This window comes from Gorilla gorilla, chromosome 3 (assembly GCF_029281585.2).
Source record: "Gorilla gorilla gorilla isolate KB3781 chromosome 3, NHGRI_mGorGor1-v2.1_pri, whole genome shotgun sequence".
Taxonomy (NCBI): Eukaryota; Metazoa; Chordata; class Mammalia; order Primates; family Hominidae; genus Gorilla; species Gorilla gorilla.
The window spans coordinates 50,549,116-50,569,436 of NC_073227.2; the positions used below are offsets into that span (position 1 = coordinate 50,549,116).

General features: G+C 41.1%; 1 protein-coding gene across 5 annotated transcripts in view; it reads right to left on the reverse strand.

Moving 5' to 3' along the window:
• The window catches only part of ATP8A1 (ATPase phospholipid transporting 8A1), a 247,709-nt gene that overhangs the window by 118,885 nt on the left and 108,503 nt on the right, over nucleotides 1–20,321 (reverse strand). For all 5 annotated transcript variants that reach the window (XM_019025804.4, XM_055384700.2, XM_019025805.4 and 2 more), the window contains one exon: nucleotides 15,795–15,864. In XM_019025804.4, coding sequence (XP_018881349.2) covers nucleotides 15,795–15,864 — 70 coding nt within the window. The remainder of the gene's footprint in view (nucleotides 1–15,794; nucleotides 15,865–20,321) is intronic.

Sequence of the window (20,321 nt, forward strand, 5' to 3'; positions counted from 1 at the left end):
AGTTATGTAAAATAAATGCATTTGACATTCCTGATTCTTCTTTCATGACAGACAATGAGTTTAGTGACTCTATACATAATACCTTTGGCCATATGTGGAGAACCAAGGAACATAATGAAGCTGGTTGGTTGCTCCTAAGTTCAGTGGACAAAGTAATGAAAGAAAATGATGAACTCAGGGATTCTATCTCCTGGCTTCAGAAGCAGATACTGAGTCTCAAATCTGCTAAGATTGCCCTGAGTGAGAGTCTTATCTCCTGCAGGGAAAGAGCTGAAATTGTGGAAAAACAGACACAAGCTGTTATCATGCGAATGGCTGACCCGCAAGGAAAGGTGCATGCGCAGCCTCAACAGGTGTCTACTGTTAAAGGGAGGACATTGATTGGAAAAGAATGGGACCCTGCAACTTGGAATGGGGACGTGTGGGAGGACCCTGATGAAGCTGGGGACACTGAGTTTGTAAACTCTGATGAACCTTTTTTGCCAGAAGTAACAGCTTCCCCATCCCCAGTAGGGGCAAGTTCCCCTCTCTGAACCATGTCGCCATCAGCCTTTCCACTTTTGTCTGAGGAGATAAAGCCTGTGCTGCCTGAGGTAACAACGCTGGCCTTCCCTGAGGCAGTTGCCAGGCAAGATGATGTTGATTCTCTTCAGGACCCACCCCCAACACCCCTGTTTGCTTCTAGACCTATAACTAGACTAAAGTCCCAGCGAGTCCCTAGACGTGAGGATGAGTGTGTGACTCATGAGGAGATGCACTACACTCAAAAGGAATTGCCTGAGTTTTCAAATTTATATAAGCAGAAAACTTCTAGGTCGAATGGATAAAAGACTAATTTGAGTTACAAAAACAGAGAATCACAGTCCCTCAATCAATTTCCAAACTTGAGCCAGTTTATAGACCCAGAACCCCTTGAATGAAGGGGAGGCTGGGTACCCTAGAGGAAGGACTCCACTACATAACCGACAATTTATGCTGTTAATCTTTCTCCCATCCTTCCCCAGAGAGACCTCTGGCCTTTTACCAGGGTAACTTTACACTGGGGAAAGGGAAATGATCAGACATTTTGGGGACTACTGGACACTGGCTCTGAGCTGGTGATGATTCCAGGGGACCCAAAATGTCATTGTGGTCCTCCAGTTAAAATAGGGGTTTATGGTGGTCAGGTAATTAATGGAGTTTTAGCTCAGGTCTGACTTGCAGTGGGTCCAGTGGGTCTCCGGGCTCATCCTGTGGTCATTTCCCTGATGCCAGAACGCATAATTGGCATAGACATACTTAGCAACTGGCAGAATCCCCACATTGGCTCCCTGACTGATAGGGTGAGGGCTATTACGGTGGGAAAGGCCAAATGGAAGCCATGAGAGCTGCCTCTCCCTAGAAAAATAGTAAATCAAAAACAATATCACATCCCTGGAGGGATTACAGAGATTAGTGCCACCATCAAGGACTTGAAAGACTCAGGGGTGGTGATTCCCACCACATCCCCATTCAACTCTCCCATTTGGCCTGTGCAGAAGACACATGGATCTTGGGGAATGACAGTGGATTATCAGAAGTTTAACCAAGTGGTGACTCCAATTGTAGCTGCTGTACCAGATGTGGTTTCATTGCTTGAGCATATTAACACATCTCCTGGTATCTGGTATGCAACCACTGACTTGGCAAATTCCTTTTTCTCCACTCCTGCCTATAAGGCCCACCAAGCAATTTGCCTTCAATATACCTTTACTGTCCTACCTCAGGGGTATATCAACTCTCCTGCTTTGTGTCATGATCTTATTCAGTGAGACCTTGATTGCTTTTCACTTCCACAAGATATCACACTGGTCCATCACACTGATGACATTATGCTGATTGGATCCAGTGAGCAAGAAGTAGCAAACACACTGGACTTATTGGTGAGATATTTGTGTGCCAGAGGATGGGAAATAAACCTGACTAAAATTAAGGGACCTTCTACCCCAGTAAAATTTCTAGGGGTCCAGTGGTGTGGGGGCTGTTGAGATATTCCTTCTAAGGTGAAGGATAAGTTGTTGCATTTGGCCCCTCCTACAATGAGAGGCACAATGCCTAGTGGGCTTATGTGGATTTTGGAGGCATCACATTCCTTATCTAGGTGTGTTACTCTGGCCCATTTATCGAGTGACCCTAAAGGCTGCCAGTTTTGAGTGGGGTCCAGAACGGAGACAGGTCCAGGCTGCTGTACAAGCTGCTCTGCCACTTGGTCCATATGACCTAGCAGATTCAATGGTATTTGAGGTGTCAGTGGCAGACAGGGATGCTGTTTGGAGCCTTTGGCAGGCCCCCATAGGTGAATCACAGTGGAGGCATCTAGGATTTTGGAGCAAGGCCCTGCCATAATCTGCAGGTAACTACTCTCCTTTTGAGAGACAGCTCTTGGCTTGTTACTGGGCTTTGGTGGAAACTGAACATTTGACCATGGGTCATCAAGTCACGATGCGACCTGAACTGCCTATCATGAACTGGGTACTTTCTGACCCATCTAGCCATCAAGTGGGTCGTGCACCAGCAGCACTGCATTATCAAATTGAAGTGGTATATACGTGATCAGGCTTGAGCAGGTCCTGAAGGCACAAGTAAGTTATGTGAGGAAGTGGCTCAAATGCCCATGGTCTCCACTCCTACCACTGTGCCTTCTCTTCCCCAGCCTGCACCGATGGCCTCATGGGGAGTTCCCTATGATCCAGTTGACAGAGGAAGAGAAGACTAGGGCCTGGTTCACAGATGGTTCTGCACGATATGCAGGCACTACCCGAAAGTGGACAGGTAAAGCACGACAGCCCCTTTCTAGGACATCCCTGAGGGACAGTGGTGAGGTGAAATCTTCCCAGTGGGCAGCACTTCAAGCAGTGCAGCTGGTTGTGCACTTTGCATGGAAGGAGAAATGGCCAGATGTGTGATTATATACTGATTCATGGGCTGTAGCCAATGGTTTGGCTGGATGGTCGGGGACTTGGAAGAAGCATGACTGGAAAATTGGTGACAAAGAAATCTGGGGAAGAAGTATGTGGATGGACCTCTGAGTGGTCAAAAACTGTGAAGATATTTGTATCCCATGTGAGTGCTCACCAACGGGTAATCTCAGCAGAGGAGGAGTTTAATAATCAAGTGGATAGGATGAACTGTTCTGTGGACACCACCCAGCCTCTTTCCCCAGCCACCCGTCATTACCCAATAGGCCCATGAACAAAGTGGCCATAGTGGCAAGGATGGAGGTTATGCATGGGCTCAGCAACATGGACTTCTACTCACCAAGGATGACCTGGCTATGGCCACTGCTGAGTGCCCAATTTGCCAGCCGCAGAGACCAGCACTGAGCCCTTGATATGGCACCATTCCTTGGGGTGATCAGCCAGCCACCTGGTGGCAGATTTTTGCATCATGAAAAGGGCAGAGGTTTGTCCTCACTGTAAACAGACACTTACTCTGGATATGGGTTTGCCTATCCTGCACGCAGTGCTTCTGCCAAGACTACCATCTGTGGACTCAAGATCTTCCACACAGTACTGCCTCTGACCAAGGCACTTACTTTACAGCTAAAGAAGTGTGGCAGTGGGCTCATGCATCCACTGTCACAGTATTCCACACAGCACTGCCTCTGGCCAAGGCACTCACTTTATGGCTAAAGACGTGTGGCAGTGGGCTCACTGGTCTTACCATGGAACTCACTGGTCTTACCATGTTCCCATCATCCTGAAGCAGCTAGATTGATAGAATGGTGGAATGGCCTTTTGAGTTACAATGACAATGCCAACTAGGTGACAACACTTTGCAGGGCTGGAGCAAAGTTCTCCAGAAGGCCGTGTATGCTCTGAATCAGCATCCAATATATGGTACTGTTTCTCCCATAGCCAGGATTCACGGGTCCAGGAATCAAGGGGTGGAAGTGGAAGTGGCACCACTCACCATCACTCCTAGTGATCCACTAGCAACATTTTTGCTTCCTGTTCCTGCGACATTATGTTCTGCTGGCCTAGAGGTCTTAGTTCCAGAGGGAGGAACACTGTTATCAGGAGACACAACAATGATTCAATTAAACTGGAAGTTAAGATTGCCACCTGGACACTTTGGGCTCCTCCTACCTTTAAGTCAACAGGCTAAGGGAGTTACAGTGTTGGCTGGGGTGACTGACCCAGACTACCAAGATGAAATCAGTCTACTGCTCCATAACAGAGGTAGGGAAGAGTATGTATGGAATACAGCAAATCCATTAGGGCGACTCTTAGTATTACCATGCCCTGTGATTAAGGTCAATGGGAAACTACAACAGCCCAATCCAGGCAGGACTACAAATGGTCCAGACCCTTCAGGAATGAAGGTTCGGGTCACTCCACCAGGAAAAAAACCATAACCTGCTGAGGTGCTTGCTAAAGGCAAAGGGAAAACAGAATGGGTAGCAGAAGAGGGCAGTCAACAATATCAGTTACGACTACATGACCAGCTGCAGAAACAAAGACTGTAACTGTCATGAGTATTTCCTCACCAATTCCCCAGCTAACATCATATTGAAAAGGGAAAAGCTGAAAGCTTTCCTCCAAGAACTGGAACAAGATGAGGAAGCCCTCTTTCTTCACAGCTATTCAAAATAGTACTGGAAGTCAAGGCCAGAGCAATCAACAAGGGAAAGAAATAAAAGCAATACAAATTGGAAAAGAGGAAGTCAAACTGTTCTTCTTTGCTGATGACATGATTTTATATCTGCAAAAACCTGAAGACTCTAACAAAAAACTTAAATTTTTATAAATGAATTCAGTCAAGTTGCAGGATACAAAATCAATGTACAAAAATCAGTAGCACTTCTATATACCAACAATATCTAGATGAGAAAGAAAAAAGCCAATCCCATTTACAACAGTCATACAAAACATAAAATACCAGGGCCAGGTGCAGTGGCTCACACCTGTAATCCTAGCAGTTTGGGAGGCTGAGGTGGGCGTTCAAGACCTGCCTGAGCAACAAGGTGAAACCCCACCTCTACAAAAAACACAAAAAAGTTAGCCAGGTGTGGTGGTGCGTGCTTGTAGTCCCAGTTACTCGGGAGTATGAGGTGGGAGGATCATGTGAGCACAGGAAGTCAAGTCTGCAGTGAGCCATGATCATACCACTGCACTCCAGCCTGGGCAGCAGAGTGAGACCCTGCCTCAAAAAAATACACACACACACAGACACAGACACACAGACACACACACACACAAAATACACGGGAATAAATTTAACCAAGGAGGTGAAAGATCTCTATAAGAAAAACAAAACGTCTGTAATCCCAGCACATTGGGAGCACATTGGGAGGCCGAGGTGGGCTGATCACCTGAGGTCAGGAGTTCAAGACCAGCCTGGCCAACATGGTGAGACCCTGTCTCTACATAAAATACAAAAAATTAGCTGGGCATGATGGCGGGTGACTGTAATCCCAGCTACTCAGGAGGCTGAGGCAGGAGAATCGCTTGAACCCAGAAGGTGGAGGTTGTAGTGAGCTGAGATCGTGCCACTGTACTCCAGTCTGGGTGACAAACTCCATCTCAAAAATAAATAAATAAATAAATAAATTGAAGGTGACACAAAAAAAATAGAAAACATCCCATGCCCCACTGGATTGGAATAATATAACTAAAATGACCATATTGCCCAAAGCAATCTACAGATTCAATGCAATCCCTATCAAAATACCAATGTTGAAAATGGCAGGTAGGAGGCAGGACTAACTTGCAGCTCCCACTCAGATGGATGGAGCAGCGTGGAGACTCATATTGTGAATTGTCAGGCCTCTGAGCCCAAGCTAAGCCATTGTATCCCCTGTGACTTGCACGTATACATCCAGATGGCCTGAAGCAACTGAAGATGCACAAAAGTGAAAATAGCCTTAACGGATGACATTCCACCATTGTGATTTGTTCCTGCCCCACCCTAACTGATACGATATATTGTCCCTCACCCTTAAGAAGGTACTTTGTAATATTCCCCCCAGCCCTTAAGAATGTACTTTGTACGCCTATCCCAAACCTATGAGAACTAATGATAATCTCACCACCCTTTGCTGACTCCTTTTTTGGACTCAGCCCGCCTGCACCCAGGTGAAATAAACAGCCTTGTTGCTCAAACAAAGCCTGTTTGGTGAACTCTCTTCACACGGACGTGCGTGACATGAACTTTTGCTCCAAGAACTACCACATGAACATATCAGGAAAGCCAAGAGAATCCACACTTTTTGAAGGAGGAAGACTGCTGCTGCAGGCTCCATGGGACAGCTGAGGAACTGTGAGTCAGCTTGCTTTCTCAGCTGGGAAGCTTGTAGCTGGGGGCAAGTTCTCAGCCCTGCTCACTGGCTGCTTGGAAACAAACTTGGTGCTGTTGGGGGTGCACAGTGGGAGTGAGACCAGCCTTTTGGGCTGCAGGCTACATGGGTGCTGGGTAAGTCCTGTGGCTGCCAGCTTTTCCCCACTTCCCTGGTGATGTGTGTGATGCAGCAGAGGCAGCCATAATCCCCCTGGGAACATAACTCCATTGGCCTGGGAACCGCACCCCCATCCCCCACAGCAGCCTCATCAAGTCCCACCCAAGGAGAGTCTCAGCTCAGACATGCCTGACTCTGCCCCTACCTAGCTGATAGTCTTTGTCTACCTGCTCTGGTAGCCCAAGACAAAGGACATCTCTTGGGAGCTCTATGGCTTCACACCTACTGCCTGACCCTAGGGCAAGCTTGCATCCTCCCTATACTATAGCAGCTGATGAGCTCTTGAAAGTGCCACCTCCTGGCTGGAGGCCAACCAAAACAAAACCAGCACACTTAACAAAAATACAACCAAGGACCCTCTCCAAGTCCACTTCACTACCCTGCTACCTCCACCAACGCAGGTGCTGGTATCCACAGCTGAGAGACCTGAAGATTGATCATATCACAGGACTTTGTGCAGACACTCCCCAGGACCAGCTCAGAGCCTGGTATCTCTGTGGGGTGGCTAGATCAAGAAGAGAAATAACAATCACTGCCGTTTGGCTCTCAGTAAGCCCCATCCCTAGAGGAAGGGGGAGAACACCAAATCAAGGGAGTACTCCATGGGATGAAAGAATCTAAACAGTTGCCCTTGAGCCCCAGATCTTCCCTCTGACATAGTCTACCCAAATGAGAAGGAACCAGAAAAACAATTCTGGTAATATGACAAAACAAGGTTCTTTAATACCCCAAAAGATCATGCTAAGTCACCACAATGGATCCAATTCAAGAAGAAATCTCTGAATTGCCAGAAACAGAATTCAGAAGGTCAATTATTAAGCTAATCAATGAGGCACCAGAGAAAGGTGAAGTCTAACTTAAATAAATCCAAAAAATGATGCAGGATATGACTGGAAAAATCTCCAGTGAAACAGATAGCATAAATAAACAACAATCACAACCTCTGGAAATGAAGGCCACACTTAGAGAAATGGAAAGTCTCAACAACAGATTTGAACAAGTAGAAAAAAGAACTTCAGAGCTCAAAGACAGGGCTTTTAAATTACCCCAGTCTGATAAAGATAAAGAAAAAAGAATTAAAAAAAAAAATGAACAAAGCCTCCAACAAGTTTGGGATTGTGTTAAACAACCAAACCTAAGAATAACTGGTGTTCCTAAGGAAGAGAAATCTAAAAGTTTGGAAAACATATTTGAAGGAATAATCGACGAAAATTTCCCTGGCCTTGCTAGAGATCTAGACATCCAAATACAAGAAACTCAAAGAACACCTGAGAAATACATCACAAAAAGATCATCACCTCGGCACATAGTCAGCAGGTTATCTAAAGTCAAGATGAAGAAAAAAATCTTAAGAGCTATGAGGCAAAAACATCAGGTAACCTATAAATGAAAACCTATCAGATTAACAGCAGATTTCTCAGCAGAAACCCTGCAAGTTAGAAGGGATTGAGTACCTACCTTTAGCCTCAAATAAAACAATTATCAGCCAAGAATTTTGTATCCAGCGAAACTAAGCTTCATAAATGAAGGAAAGATACAGTCTTTTTCGGAAAAACAAATGCTCAGAGAATTTGCCACTACCAAGCCAGCAGTATAAGAACTGCTAAAAGGAGTCTAAATCTAGAAACAAATCCTTGAAATACGCCAAAATAGAACTTCCTTAAAGCATAAATCTCACAGGACCTGTAAAATAATAACACAATGAAAAAAAAGGTATTCAGGCAACAAATAGTATGATGAATAGAATAGAACCTTACGTGTCAATACTAACATTGAATGTAAATGGCCTAAGTGCTCCACTTAAGAGATACAGAATGGCAGAATGGATAAGAATTCACCAACCAAGTATCTGCTGTCTTTGAGAGACTTACCTGACATATTAGGGCTCATAAAACTTAAGGTAAAAGGGTGGAAAAAGATATTCTATGCAAATGGACACCAAAAGCAAGCAGGTGTAGCTATTCTTATACTAGACAAAACAAACATAAAGCAACAGCAGTAAAAGACAAAGAGGGACATTATATAATGACAAAAGGACTAATCCAACAGGAAATATCACAATCCTAAATATATATGCACTTAACACTGGAGCTCCCAAATTTATGAAACAATTAGTACTAGACTTATGAAAGGAGATAGACAGCAGCACAATAATAGTGGGGGACTTCAAATACTCCAGTGACAGCACTAGACAGGTCAGCAAGACAGAAAGTCAACAAAGAAACAATGGACGTAAATTACACTCTCGAACAAATGGACTTAACAGATATTTACAGAACATTGTACCCAACAAATGCTGAATATACATTCTATTCATCAGCACATGGAACATTCTCCAAGATAGACCACATGATAGACCACAAAACAAGTCTCAACAAATTTAAGAAATCAGAAATTATAGCAAGTACTATCTTAGACCACAGTGGAATCAAATTGGAAATCAACTCCAAAAGGAAACTTCAAAACCATGCAAATACATGAAAATTAAATAACCTGCTCCTGAATGATCATTGGGTCAACAATGAAATCAAGATGGAAATTAAAAAATGATTTGAACTGAATAATAGTGACACAAACTATCAAAACCTCTGGGACACAGCACAAGGGGTACTAAGGGGAAAGTTCACAGCATTAAGTGTCTACATCAAAAAGTCTGAAAGAGCACAAACAGACAATCTAAGGTCACACCTCAAGAACTAGGGGAACAAGAACAAACCAATCCCAAACCCAGCAGAATAAATTACCAAGATCAGAGCAGAACTAAATGAAATTGAAACAACAACTACAAAATATAAATTAAACAAAAGCTGGTTCTTTGAAAAGATAAATAACATCGATAGACCATTAGCGAGATTAACCAAGAAAATAAGAGAGAAGATCCAAATAAGCTCAGTTAGAAACAAAATAGGAGATACTATAATGTAACCAATATGACCAAAGTACAAAAGATCATTCAAGGCTACTGTGAACACCTCTATGTGCATAAACTAGAAAACCCAGAGGAGATGGACAAATTCCTGGAAATACACAACCCTCCTAGATTAAACCAGGAAGATACAGAATCTCTGAACAGATCAGCAGCAAGACTGAAATGGTAATTAAAAAGTTACCAACAAAAAAGGTCCAGGACCAGACGAATTCACAGCTGAATTCTATCACACATTCAAAGAAGAACTGGTACCAATCCTATTGACACTATTCCAAAAGACAGACAAAGAGGGAATCCTTTCAAAGTCATTCTATGAAGCCACTATCCCCCAATACCAAAACCAGGAAAGGATAAAACAAAAAAAACTACAGACCGATATCCCTGATGAACATACACACAAAAATCCTCAACAAAACTTGCTAACTGAATCCAGCAGCATATCAAAAAGATAATCCACCAGGATCAAGTGGGTTTCATACCAGGGATGCAGAGATGGTTTAACATCTGCAAGTCAATAAATGTGACACACCACATAAACAGAATTAAAAACAAAACCCTGCCCAGCATGGTGGCTCATGCCTGTAATCCCAGCACTTTGGGAGGCCAAGGTGGGCAGATGACCTGAGGTCTGGAATTCGAGACCAGCCTGGCCAACATGGAGAAACCCTGTCTCTACTAAAAAAATACAAAATTAGCCAGGCATGGTGGTGCACGCCTGTAATCCCAGCTACTTGGGAGGCTGAGGCAAGAGAATTGCTTGAACCCAGGAAGTGGAGGTTGCGGTGAGCCGAGATCGTGCCATTGCACTCCAGCCTGGGCAAAAAGAGCGAAACTCCGTCTCAAGAAAAAAACAAAAAAACCCAAAAAAACCCCCACCGTGATCATCTCAATAGATGCAGAAAAGGTATTTGACAAAACCCAGCATCCCTTTATGATTAAAACCCTCAGTAATATCGACACAGAAGAGGCATACCTTAAGGTAATAAAAGCCATCTATGACAAACCCATAGTCAACATTATACTGAATGGGAAAAAGTTGAAAGCATTCCCCCGAGAACTGGAACAAGACAAAGACGCCCACTTTCACCACTTTTATTCAACATAATACGGAAGTTCTAGCCAGAGCAATCAGATAAGAGAAAGAAATAAAGGGAATCCAAACTGATAAACAGGAAGTCAAACTGTCACTGTTTGCTGATGACATGATCATATACCTAAAAACCCTAAAAACTCCTCCAAAAAGCTCCTAGAACTGGTAAATGAATTCAGCAAAGTTTCAGGATACAAAATTAATGCACACAAACCAGTAGCTCTGCTACACACCAACAGTGACCAAGCTGAGAATCAAGAACTCAACCCCCTTTACAATAGCTGCAAAAAAATAAAAATACTTATTAGGAATATACCTGACCAAGGAGGTGAAAGACCTCTACAAGGAAAACTACAAAACACTGCTGAAAGAAATCACAGACGACACAAACAAAGGGAAACACATCCCATGCTCACGGATGGGTACAATCAATGTTGTAAAAATGACATACTGCTAAAAGCAATCTACAAATTCAATGCAATTTCCATCAAAATACCACCACCATTCTTCACAATTAGAAAAAATAATCCTAAATTTTGTATGGAACCACAAAAGAGCCTGCAAAGCCAAAGCAAGACCAAGCAAAAACAACAAATCTGGAGGCATCACATAACCTGACCTCAAACTATATATAATACTATATAAGGCCATAGTCACCAAAACGGCATGGTAGTGGTATAAAAATAGGCATATAGACCAATGGAAGAGAATGAAGAACCCAGTAATAAAGTCAAATACTTATGGCCAACTGATCTTTAGCAAAGCAAACAAAAACATAAAGTGGGGAAAGGACACCCTATTCAACAAATGGTGCTGGGATAGTTGGCAAGTCACATGTAGAAGAATAAAACTGGATCCTCATCTGTCATCTTAGACAAAAATCAACTCAAGATGGATCAAAGACTTAAATCTAAGACCTGAAACCATAAAAACTCTAGAAGATAACATCAGAAAAACCCTTCTGGACACTGGCTTAGGCAAAGACTTCATGACCAAGAACCCAAAAGCAAATGCAACGAAGACAAAGATAAATAGATGGGACTTAAACTAAAAAGCACAGCAAAAAATATAATCAGGACAGTAAACAGACAACCCACACAGAGTAGGAGAAAATCTTCACAAAGTATGCATCTGATGAGGGACTAATATCCAGAATCTACAACAAACTCAAATCAGCAAGAGGAAAATAAACAATCCCATCAAAAAGTGGGCTAAGGACCTGAACAGACAATCCTCAAAAGAAGATATACAAATGGTGAACAAGCACATGAAAAAATGCTCAACATCACTAATTACCAGGGAAATGCAAATCATAACTACAATGTGATACCACCTTACTCCTGCAAGAATGGCCATAATCAAAAACTCAAAAAATAATAGATGCTGGTAGGGATGTGGTGAAAAGGGAACACTTTTACACTGCTGGTGGGAATGTAAACTAGTACAACCACTATGGAAAACAGTGTGGAGATCCCTTAAAGAACTAAAAGTAGAACTATCATTTGATCCAGCAATCCCACTCCTGGGTATCTACCCAGAGGAAAATAAGTCATTATACAAAAAAGATACTTGCACACATGTTTATAGCAGCACAATGTGCAATTGCAAAAATATGGAGCCAGCCCAGACGCCCATAAATCAACAAGTAGATAAAGAAAATGTGGTATCTGTATATACCACGGAATACTACTCAGCCATAAAAAGAGTGAAATAATGGCACTCGCAACAACCTGGATGGAATTGGAGACGATTATTCTAAGTGAAGTAACTCAGAAATGGGAAACCAAACATCATATGTTCTCACTCATAAGTGACAGCTAAGCTATGAGGATGCAAAGACATGAGAATGATACAACATACTTTGGGGACCTGGGGGGAGTGGAAGGGTGGGAGGGGAGTGAGGGATAAAAGACTACATATTGGGTATCGCGTACACTGCTTGGGTGATGGCTGCATGGAAATCTCTGAAATCACCACTGAAGAATTCATTCATGTACTAAAAAATAAAATAAAATACCCCCCCCAAAACAAAATACCAATGCCATTCTTCACAGTTAGAATAAATAATCCTAAAATTCATATGGAATCAAAACAGACCCCAAATAGCTAAAATAATCCTGAGCAAAAAGGACAAAGCTGGAGGCATCACATTACCTACATTTAAAATTTATTACAAGAAACAACATGGTATTGGTATAAAAATAGACACATAAACCTAGGGAACCCAGAAATAAAATCACATATTTATAACCAACTGATCTTTGACAAAGCTGATAAGAACATACACTGGAGAAAGGTCATGCTTCTTCTTCAATAAATGGTGCTGGGAAATCTAAAAACCCATCCTAAATAAGAATGAAACTGAACCCTTATCTCTTGCCATATACAAAGAAAACAAAAAATCAAAATGGATTAAAAACAAACATAAGACTCAAACTTCTAAAAATACTAGAAAAAAACCTAGGGAAAACTATCCTGGGCATTGGTTTAGGCAAAAAATGTATGACCAAGATCTTGAAAACACAGGCAACAAAAACAAAAATTCACAAATGGGATTATATTAAACTAAAAAGCACAGCAAAAGAAACAATCAACAGAGTGAAGAGAATCTGTTGAATAGAAGAAAGTATCTGCAAACTATTCACCCTAAAAAGGACTAATAGCCAGAATATACAAGAAACTGAAACAACAGGCAACAAATAATTCCCTTAAAAAGTGGACAAAGGACATGAGTAAGCATTTCTCAAAAGAAGACATACAAATGGTCAACAAGTATATGAAAAAAATGCTCAACATCACTAGCAATCAGAGGCAAATCAAAACCACAATGAGATGTATCTTACCCCAGCCAGAATGGCTATTATCAAAAAGACAACAAATAACTGATGTAGGCGAGGATGTGGAGAGAAAGGACCTCTTACATACTGTTCGTGGGAATGTAAACTAGTACAGCCACTATGGAAAATAGTATAGAGAGTTCTCAAAGAAACTAGAATTACCATTCAATCCAGCAATCCTGCTACTGGGTAAGTACCCAAAGGAAAAATATATCAAAGGGATACCTGCACTCAAATGTTTATTGCAGCACTATTCACAATAGCAAAGATATGGAATTAACTTAAGTGTCCATCAACAGACCAATAGATAAAATAGATAAAAATAGCTATATACCATATCATTCTAACTATATGACATTCTGGAAAAGGCAGTAAAAGGAACAGTGGGGACAGTAAAAGCAACAGTGGTTGCCAGGGCCTTGAGGGAAGAGATAAATCACTAGGCGGGGCACAGGGGATTTGTAGGGCAATGAAAATACTGTATATGACACCATAATGGTAGATACATGTCACTACACATTTATCCAAACCTATAGAATTTACAATACCAAGAGTGAACCCTCATGTACAGTCTAGGGTTTGAGTGATAATGATGTGTCAGTGTAGATCATGGATTGTTACAAATGTACCACTCTGGTGGGGGATGTTGATAATGGGGAGGCTATGTGTGTGTGTGATGGCAGGGCGTATATGTGGACTCTATCTTCTGCTGAATTTTGCTGGGGACTTAAAATTGCTTTAAAAATAAAGTCTATATAAAATATATTAAAATTTTTTTCAGAACAGCAAAAATATATGCAAGCTAATTCTATGATTATTAAAAATGGAAGTCCACCATTTTTTATTTTTTATTCAAAGCTTTAACTCCTCAAACAAGTTTCTAGGTAGAAGATGATTCCAAACTATACAAGAAAGGATGTGATTTGGGTTTTGTAAACTGGACATTTATCAACCATTTAAAGTGGGAGGTCTTAAAGGCTCTTTTTAAAAAAATTATTTATTATTATACTTTAAGTTCTAGGGTACCTGCGCACAATGTGCAGGTTTGTCACATAGGTATACATGTGCCATGTTGGTTTGCTGCTCCCATCAACTCATCATTTACATTAGGTATTTCTCCTAATGCTATCCCTCCCTCAGCCCCCCACCCCCCAACGGTGTGTAATGTTCCCCTTCCCGTGTCCATGCGTTCTCATTGTTCAACTCCTACTTATGAGTGAGAACATGCGATGTTTGGTTTTCTGATCTTGTGATAGTTTGCTGAGAATGATGGTTTCCAGCTTCATCCATGTCCCTGCAAAGGACGTGAACTCATCCTTTTTTTAAGGTTGCATAGTATTCTGTGGTGTATATGTGTTAAAGGCTCTCTTTATTCCCTTATCACTGAATATTACTTTTGGGATGTGGAAGATCTTTACAATACACTTTAAAATTGTATCCCAATCTTCTTTTTATTTAATATTTCTCTGACTAGTCTAAGCTCCTGACAAGTCTTAGGTCTTATCTTCCTATCTCCAAAATGCAGTTCGAACTGTGATGGTAGAATGCATACAATGAAAAAATGTTAGGTGTTTTAATCGATGAGAATACAAAATCAAAGGAATTCTAAAACTAAATTCATGAGACATCATGAAATAATTCTACCAAAATGCTTTAAAATCAAGGCATTCAAAAATTGCATTTCATTGTCTTTAAACCAAGGCATTTAACATTCTCAAAATGAATTTAAATAATAGGCTTGAGCTTCTTAAGTTCAGTTTCCGAGTTTCTATGAGATAAAGCAAGGTTGTTGATTCTATTCAAAATAGGAATGTTCCAAGTTGGGAAGGTTATAAACTAGGTAAATGGAAAGAACAGTTCAGAAGGAAAATGCTGACTCATCTCAATTAAAAAAAAGGGCCCTGGTCAGATTTCTCATTTTCCCATGAGTATAAATATATTTAACTGGAAAAATTCAGTTAGAATAACATATTACTATTTCTGTCAATATAAGCTGCCAATATACCAAAGCCAAGTCAGAAATTGTTATAATTAAAACAATGCAAGACAAATTAGTCCCATGACATAATTATGGAAGTAACTGTGATCTAATTTTCCCCCATTTCTATGCTCTTAAAAAATTAGATTCAAACTAGAGTCAATCCCATTCTAATACAATGTTTAAATATTTTCTGTATTTAACTGTCTTCTAACAGTTTATATAGTATAAACCTCAAATATTATGTATCAAAAATTGAATTATAAAAATAACCCAGGCCAAACTTTTTCAAAGCACCAAATTTACCCAGAAGGAATTCCACATTTCACCAGAAGAGGCTGAACACTATTACTATAAAACACCAATAAAAGTGGATGTCAGCAACTTCATGTTAAACATCTGTGCTACATTTCCATAGAATGCCTAACATATACATTATAAACCATCATAAATTAAAACTGTAAAAAATAAAAATAAAAACTTACAGCTCCTTTGCAGTAGAGTCGTAACTTCCCAGATGGAGTGCGAACAATCACTGACATTCTTTTCCTAGCACTGAAAGAAAGAGGTTTTGCATAATGTGTCATCATACCAAGGATATGCATCTATGTGTTTGTCATGCCTCACATATTTTAATATTCACAGTAAAAAAATAAATCTGACCAAATCATGAGCCCTAACCTTCCATATATACAAACTATCCCTTGGGTGTACAGTTGGGCACCTGTAAAAGTTACATTATGCTTTTAAGGCACCAGGGTACCATCTACTGTTCTAGTGGAATAGTTGACAAAATAGTTCCTAAGAAACCTACAAGAGCTCATACCCACCAGAGTAAAGTTCAATGTTTTCGGATTTGAAAAAATATTTAAGTTGGTTTCTTAAAGGATAAATTGTTATAGTTTTTATGAAAAATAGAAATATCAATACAAATCAATTGTTATTAAAAATACAAACGATAATCAGTGACACCCCATCACACATGAAGGCAAATACTAGTACTTTAAAAAACAACTTAAGCATTCACAACTAGTTTTTCAATGATGACTAGCAAACCACTGGCATCATGCTAAAAACTTAATTTATGCAGCAAAATTAAGCTAATGAGCACAAATATTTTAATACTGTTGATGACATAGTTTAATAAGAACTGTCTGTCAAATGTACATCTTTCAATGCATTAGTAAAAAGAGATAGCAAACAACACTGAATGGAAGAAACTGAGACAGCATTACAAAGGATAGGACTCATTTGGACCATGAGTGTGCAAGCATCCTCCTCACAACTGAGGGCAGAAGAGGACTACTCAAATGTCTGTATCTATTTGTTTTACCAGCTAAAAAACTGAGATGAGTTCAATATGCAGAAGCAGTCAGTTATGGTATCATGTGTACAGTCAGGAGTTTCTTTCAGAGGTATTTAGAAATATTTCAGTTCCCGGCCTGGCATGGTGGCTCATGCCTGTAATTCCAGCACTTTGGGAGGCCGAGGCGGGCGGATCACAAGGTCAGGAGTTCGAGATCAGCCTGACCAACATGGTGAAACCCTGTCTCTACTAAAAATACAAAAATTAGCCAGGCATGGTATCACGTGCCTGTAATCCCAGCTACTCAGGAAGCTGAAGCAGAAGAATCGCTTGAACCTGGGAGGTGGAGGTTGCAGTGAACCGAGATTGCACCACTGCACTCCAGCCTGGGTGACAGGGCGAGACTCTGTCTCAAAAAAAAAAAAAAAAAAAGGAATATTTAAGTTCCCTCTTTCTTCATCCATAATGCTCCTGGTATTACTACCCCAATCTCTATCCCTGTACATCAGGAATACATTTAATTGGGCCTCCTTTGTAATGACACCTATACATTCTACGTTAGCCCTTCCTGATTCATGCCTCTTTTACACCAGCTTTGATAATGTGGTCCCAAACTCATCAATGTCCTTGCTCTTCTCTTTTCCTGGTGAAACCTCCAAATATTGGGTGAATGAGAACTCTCTTTTGTGTTACATCAAAGTAGGTAGATATTGCTGAAGAAAAGTTACCCGGCCATAGAGATTAGCAAACACATGATATACAACACCAACTGGGTGCTCCTTACTGCCCAGTAACCTAGCACATTCCAACAAGCTTGCTCTCTTGCCCTGTGCAGGGCTACAGCACACCTTCTCCATTCTCCAAGTCTCCCGCGTTCCCTCCTTACCCCAGAACCTTGACAAAAATTCACCTTGATAAAAACCTCAGATAAGAAATCCCTTTTTGCCTGGGTATGGTGGCTTACGCCTGTAATCCCAGCACTTTGGGAGGCTGAGGCAGGGGGATCATTTGAGGTCAGGAGTTCGAGACCAGCCTGGCCAACATGGTGAAACCCTATCTCTACTAAAAATTCAAAGATTAGTCAGGCATGGTGATGTGCACCTGCAATCCCAGCTACTTAGGAGGCTGAGGCATGAGAATAGCTTGAACCTGGGAGGCGGAGGTTGCAGTGAGCTGAGATCGAGCCACTGTACTCCAGCCTGGGTAACAGAGCGACACTCTGTCTCGGTTTGGGGGTGGGAAGAAATCCCTTTTCTTTCTGCCATTAAAACCTGCATATCTATGTGTGCACCATCTCCTCCATCTTTTTTCTTGATATGATGGAAGAAACATTTTCCTCCTATCAGAGGCCTTCCTTACACATACATGCCTGTGAACCTCCTCTCATCTCACTTTCTCAGTAACCTCGGTCCAAAGGTTATGCTGTTCTCCCCAGAATCTGCCTCTTCTCCTTCTGTAAGGATCCTGTTCATAAGCATTTAACATACTCTGTTCTCGCCCCGCAGCCATAAAAAATGATGAGTTCATGTCCTTTGTAGGGACATGGATGAAGCTGGAAACCATCATTCTCAGCAAACTATTGCAAGGACAAAAAACCAAACACCGCATGTTCTCACTTACAGGTGGGAATTGAACAATGAGAACACATGGACACAGGAAGAGGAACATCACACACCGGGGACTGTTGTGGGGTGGGGGGAGGGGGGAGGGATAGCATTAGGAGATATACCCAACGCTAAATGACGAGTTAGTGGGTGCAGCACACCAACATGGCTCATGTATACGTATGTAACAAACCTGCACGTTGTGCACCTGTACCCTAAAACTTAAAGTATAATAAAAAAAAAACAAAAAAACTCACCTGATGCAACCACTCCTCCATTAAGCCACATCCCTTTTCAACTCTTTCACATTTCACCTTCTCTAAACCATCACTCATCTATCCCCTTCATTCCCAGTCTTTTCCTTTTTCTTCTCTCCTCACCATTACAATGAATAGCTACATTCAACAAATACTTCTCAAACTTCTTACCTAACCTTGCAGCAGTCTCCGACACAGATGACCACTCTCTCCTTGAATCCTCTTCTCCTGGCTCTGTGCTATGACCCTCTCTCTGTCCTCTACATCTTTAACAACAAGGTTGTCTCTTTTGCTGATTCCTCTTTTTCTAATCAACCTTTACCCTCATGGCTTAATCTTCAGCCTTCCATTTCCCCCTCATTTTATATCTTCTCTTCAGGAGATCCCATTCAGTTTTATGACTTCAAATACCACTTACCAACCACTGACTGCCAAATTGCTATTTCAGCCATAGATTTCTCGTTTCAGGCCCTTATATTCAACTGCTTGCCTGATAGCTCTGTTTGTATGTCTCACAGTCATCTAAAACCTAAGACTTCAAACATTTCAACCTCCACATCTATTCCTATTCCCACTTCTGCCATCTGTGTAAATGATATCTCTATCTACCCAGTTGTTCATGCCAGAGACCCTCACCCCTTCCTCGTTTCGCCTTCTACTGCCAATCCCTCACAAAGTCTCTCAGATATTCCTCTAAGAGGTACATGGATTCTATTAACTTCCTTTTATTTTCACTACCATCATCCTAGTCTAAACCACTAATGTCTTTCATAGGGACTATTTAACAGCATCATATTCACTTTTCTCATGTTCATTCTTAAACCCACCTTCATCATTGAATCCTGAAAGAACGGAAACTCCCAACCCTGCTTTTTTTTTTTCTTCATGGCACTCATCACCTAGCATAGTGCTTTCTAAGTGTGGTTTAAAAAACATATCTAAATGGCAATTAATAGACTACTTAATGACAGTCTACAGATATAATACAAAAAAGCTTGGGAAAAGCAATCACTCTGACATGAAAAGAAAGAGATGAGGAGTGCACTTTGAAAATACTCCATTCTGTTTACTCAATGTATTCATCTTCTTTGGGCTTTTCAGAGTATCTAAGTTAAAAAAAGCTTTAAATAATAAGTCAGACAGACTGCATTATTTTTGTTATTAACCACTGGCATATGGTCACTCCTAATCAAGACAGCAACAAAAGTTGGCACAGAAAGAGAAATGCCTTTCCTAAGCAATGTACAAGTTTGCCTTATGCAGAAGAAAGTTCACAAAAAATGATGGACACTTATTTCCTTGAACAGCAGCATTACTTCCTCATGGCCTTAATTCTGTGAAGTGTCCTGTGAATGGTCATGCGGTCTTTAAAGACCCTGCAGCAAGGGCCTCTCTGCCTCAAGAATGCAGGTAAGCAGGTTACATTGTCATGTGGGAGTAAAAGGCTGAAAACTCACAGACTTATCACTGATTATAACTGAAGGGATCTATTATTCGACCTTAAGAAATAAAATAAGTAGGACAATCACTTTGCTTTCTGTCCTTTCCTAATAGATGGTAACTGGTCTTATACTTAACAGAGACAGGAATACGGTTTTTCAAATCCTGAAGACAATTAGATACAATGAGCATACAATTAGAATGCCGGCTTCCTGATCCCGACTCATCTCCACTCCATATAAATCTGATGCCTCTAAACATAACTGTGTTTCCAGATCACCAGCCATAAGACGCATGGCCGTATACGCTGGGCTTGTGAATCAGGCAGCTATATTTCAAAACGATTTCTTTTTCTAAATTTTAAAATTGATACACAGTATTTGTACATATTTATGGGGTATACGT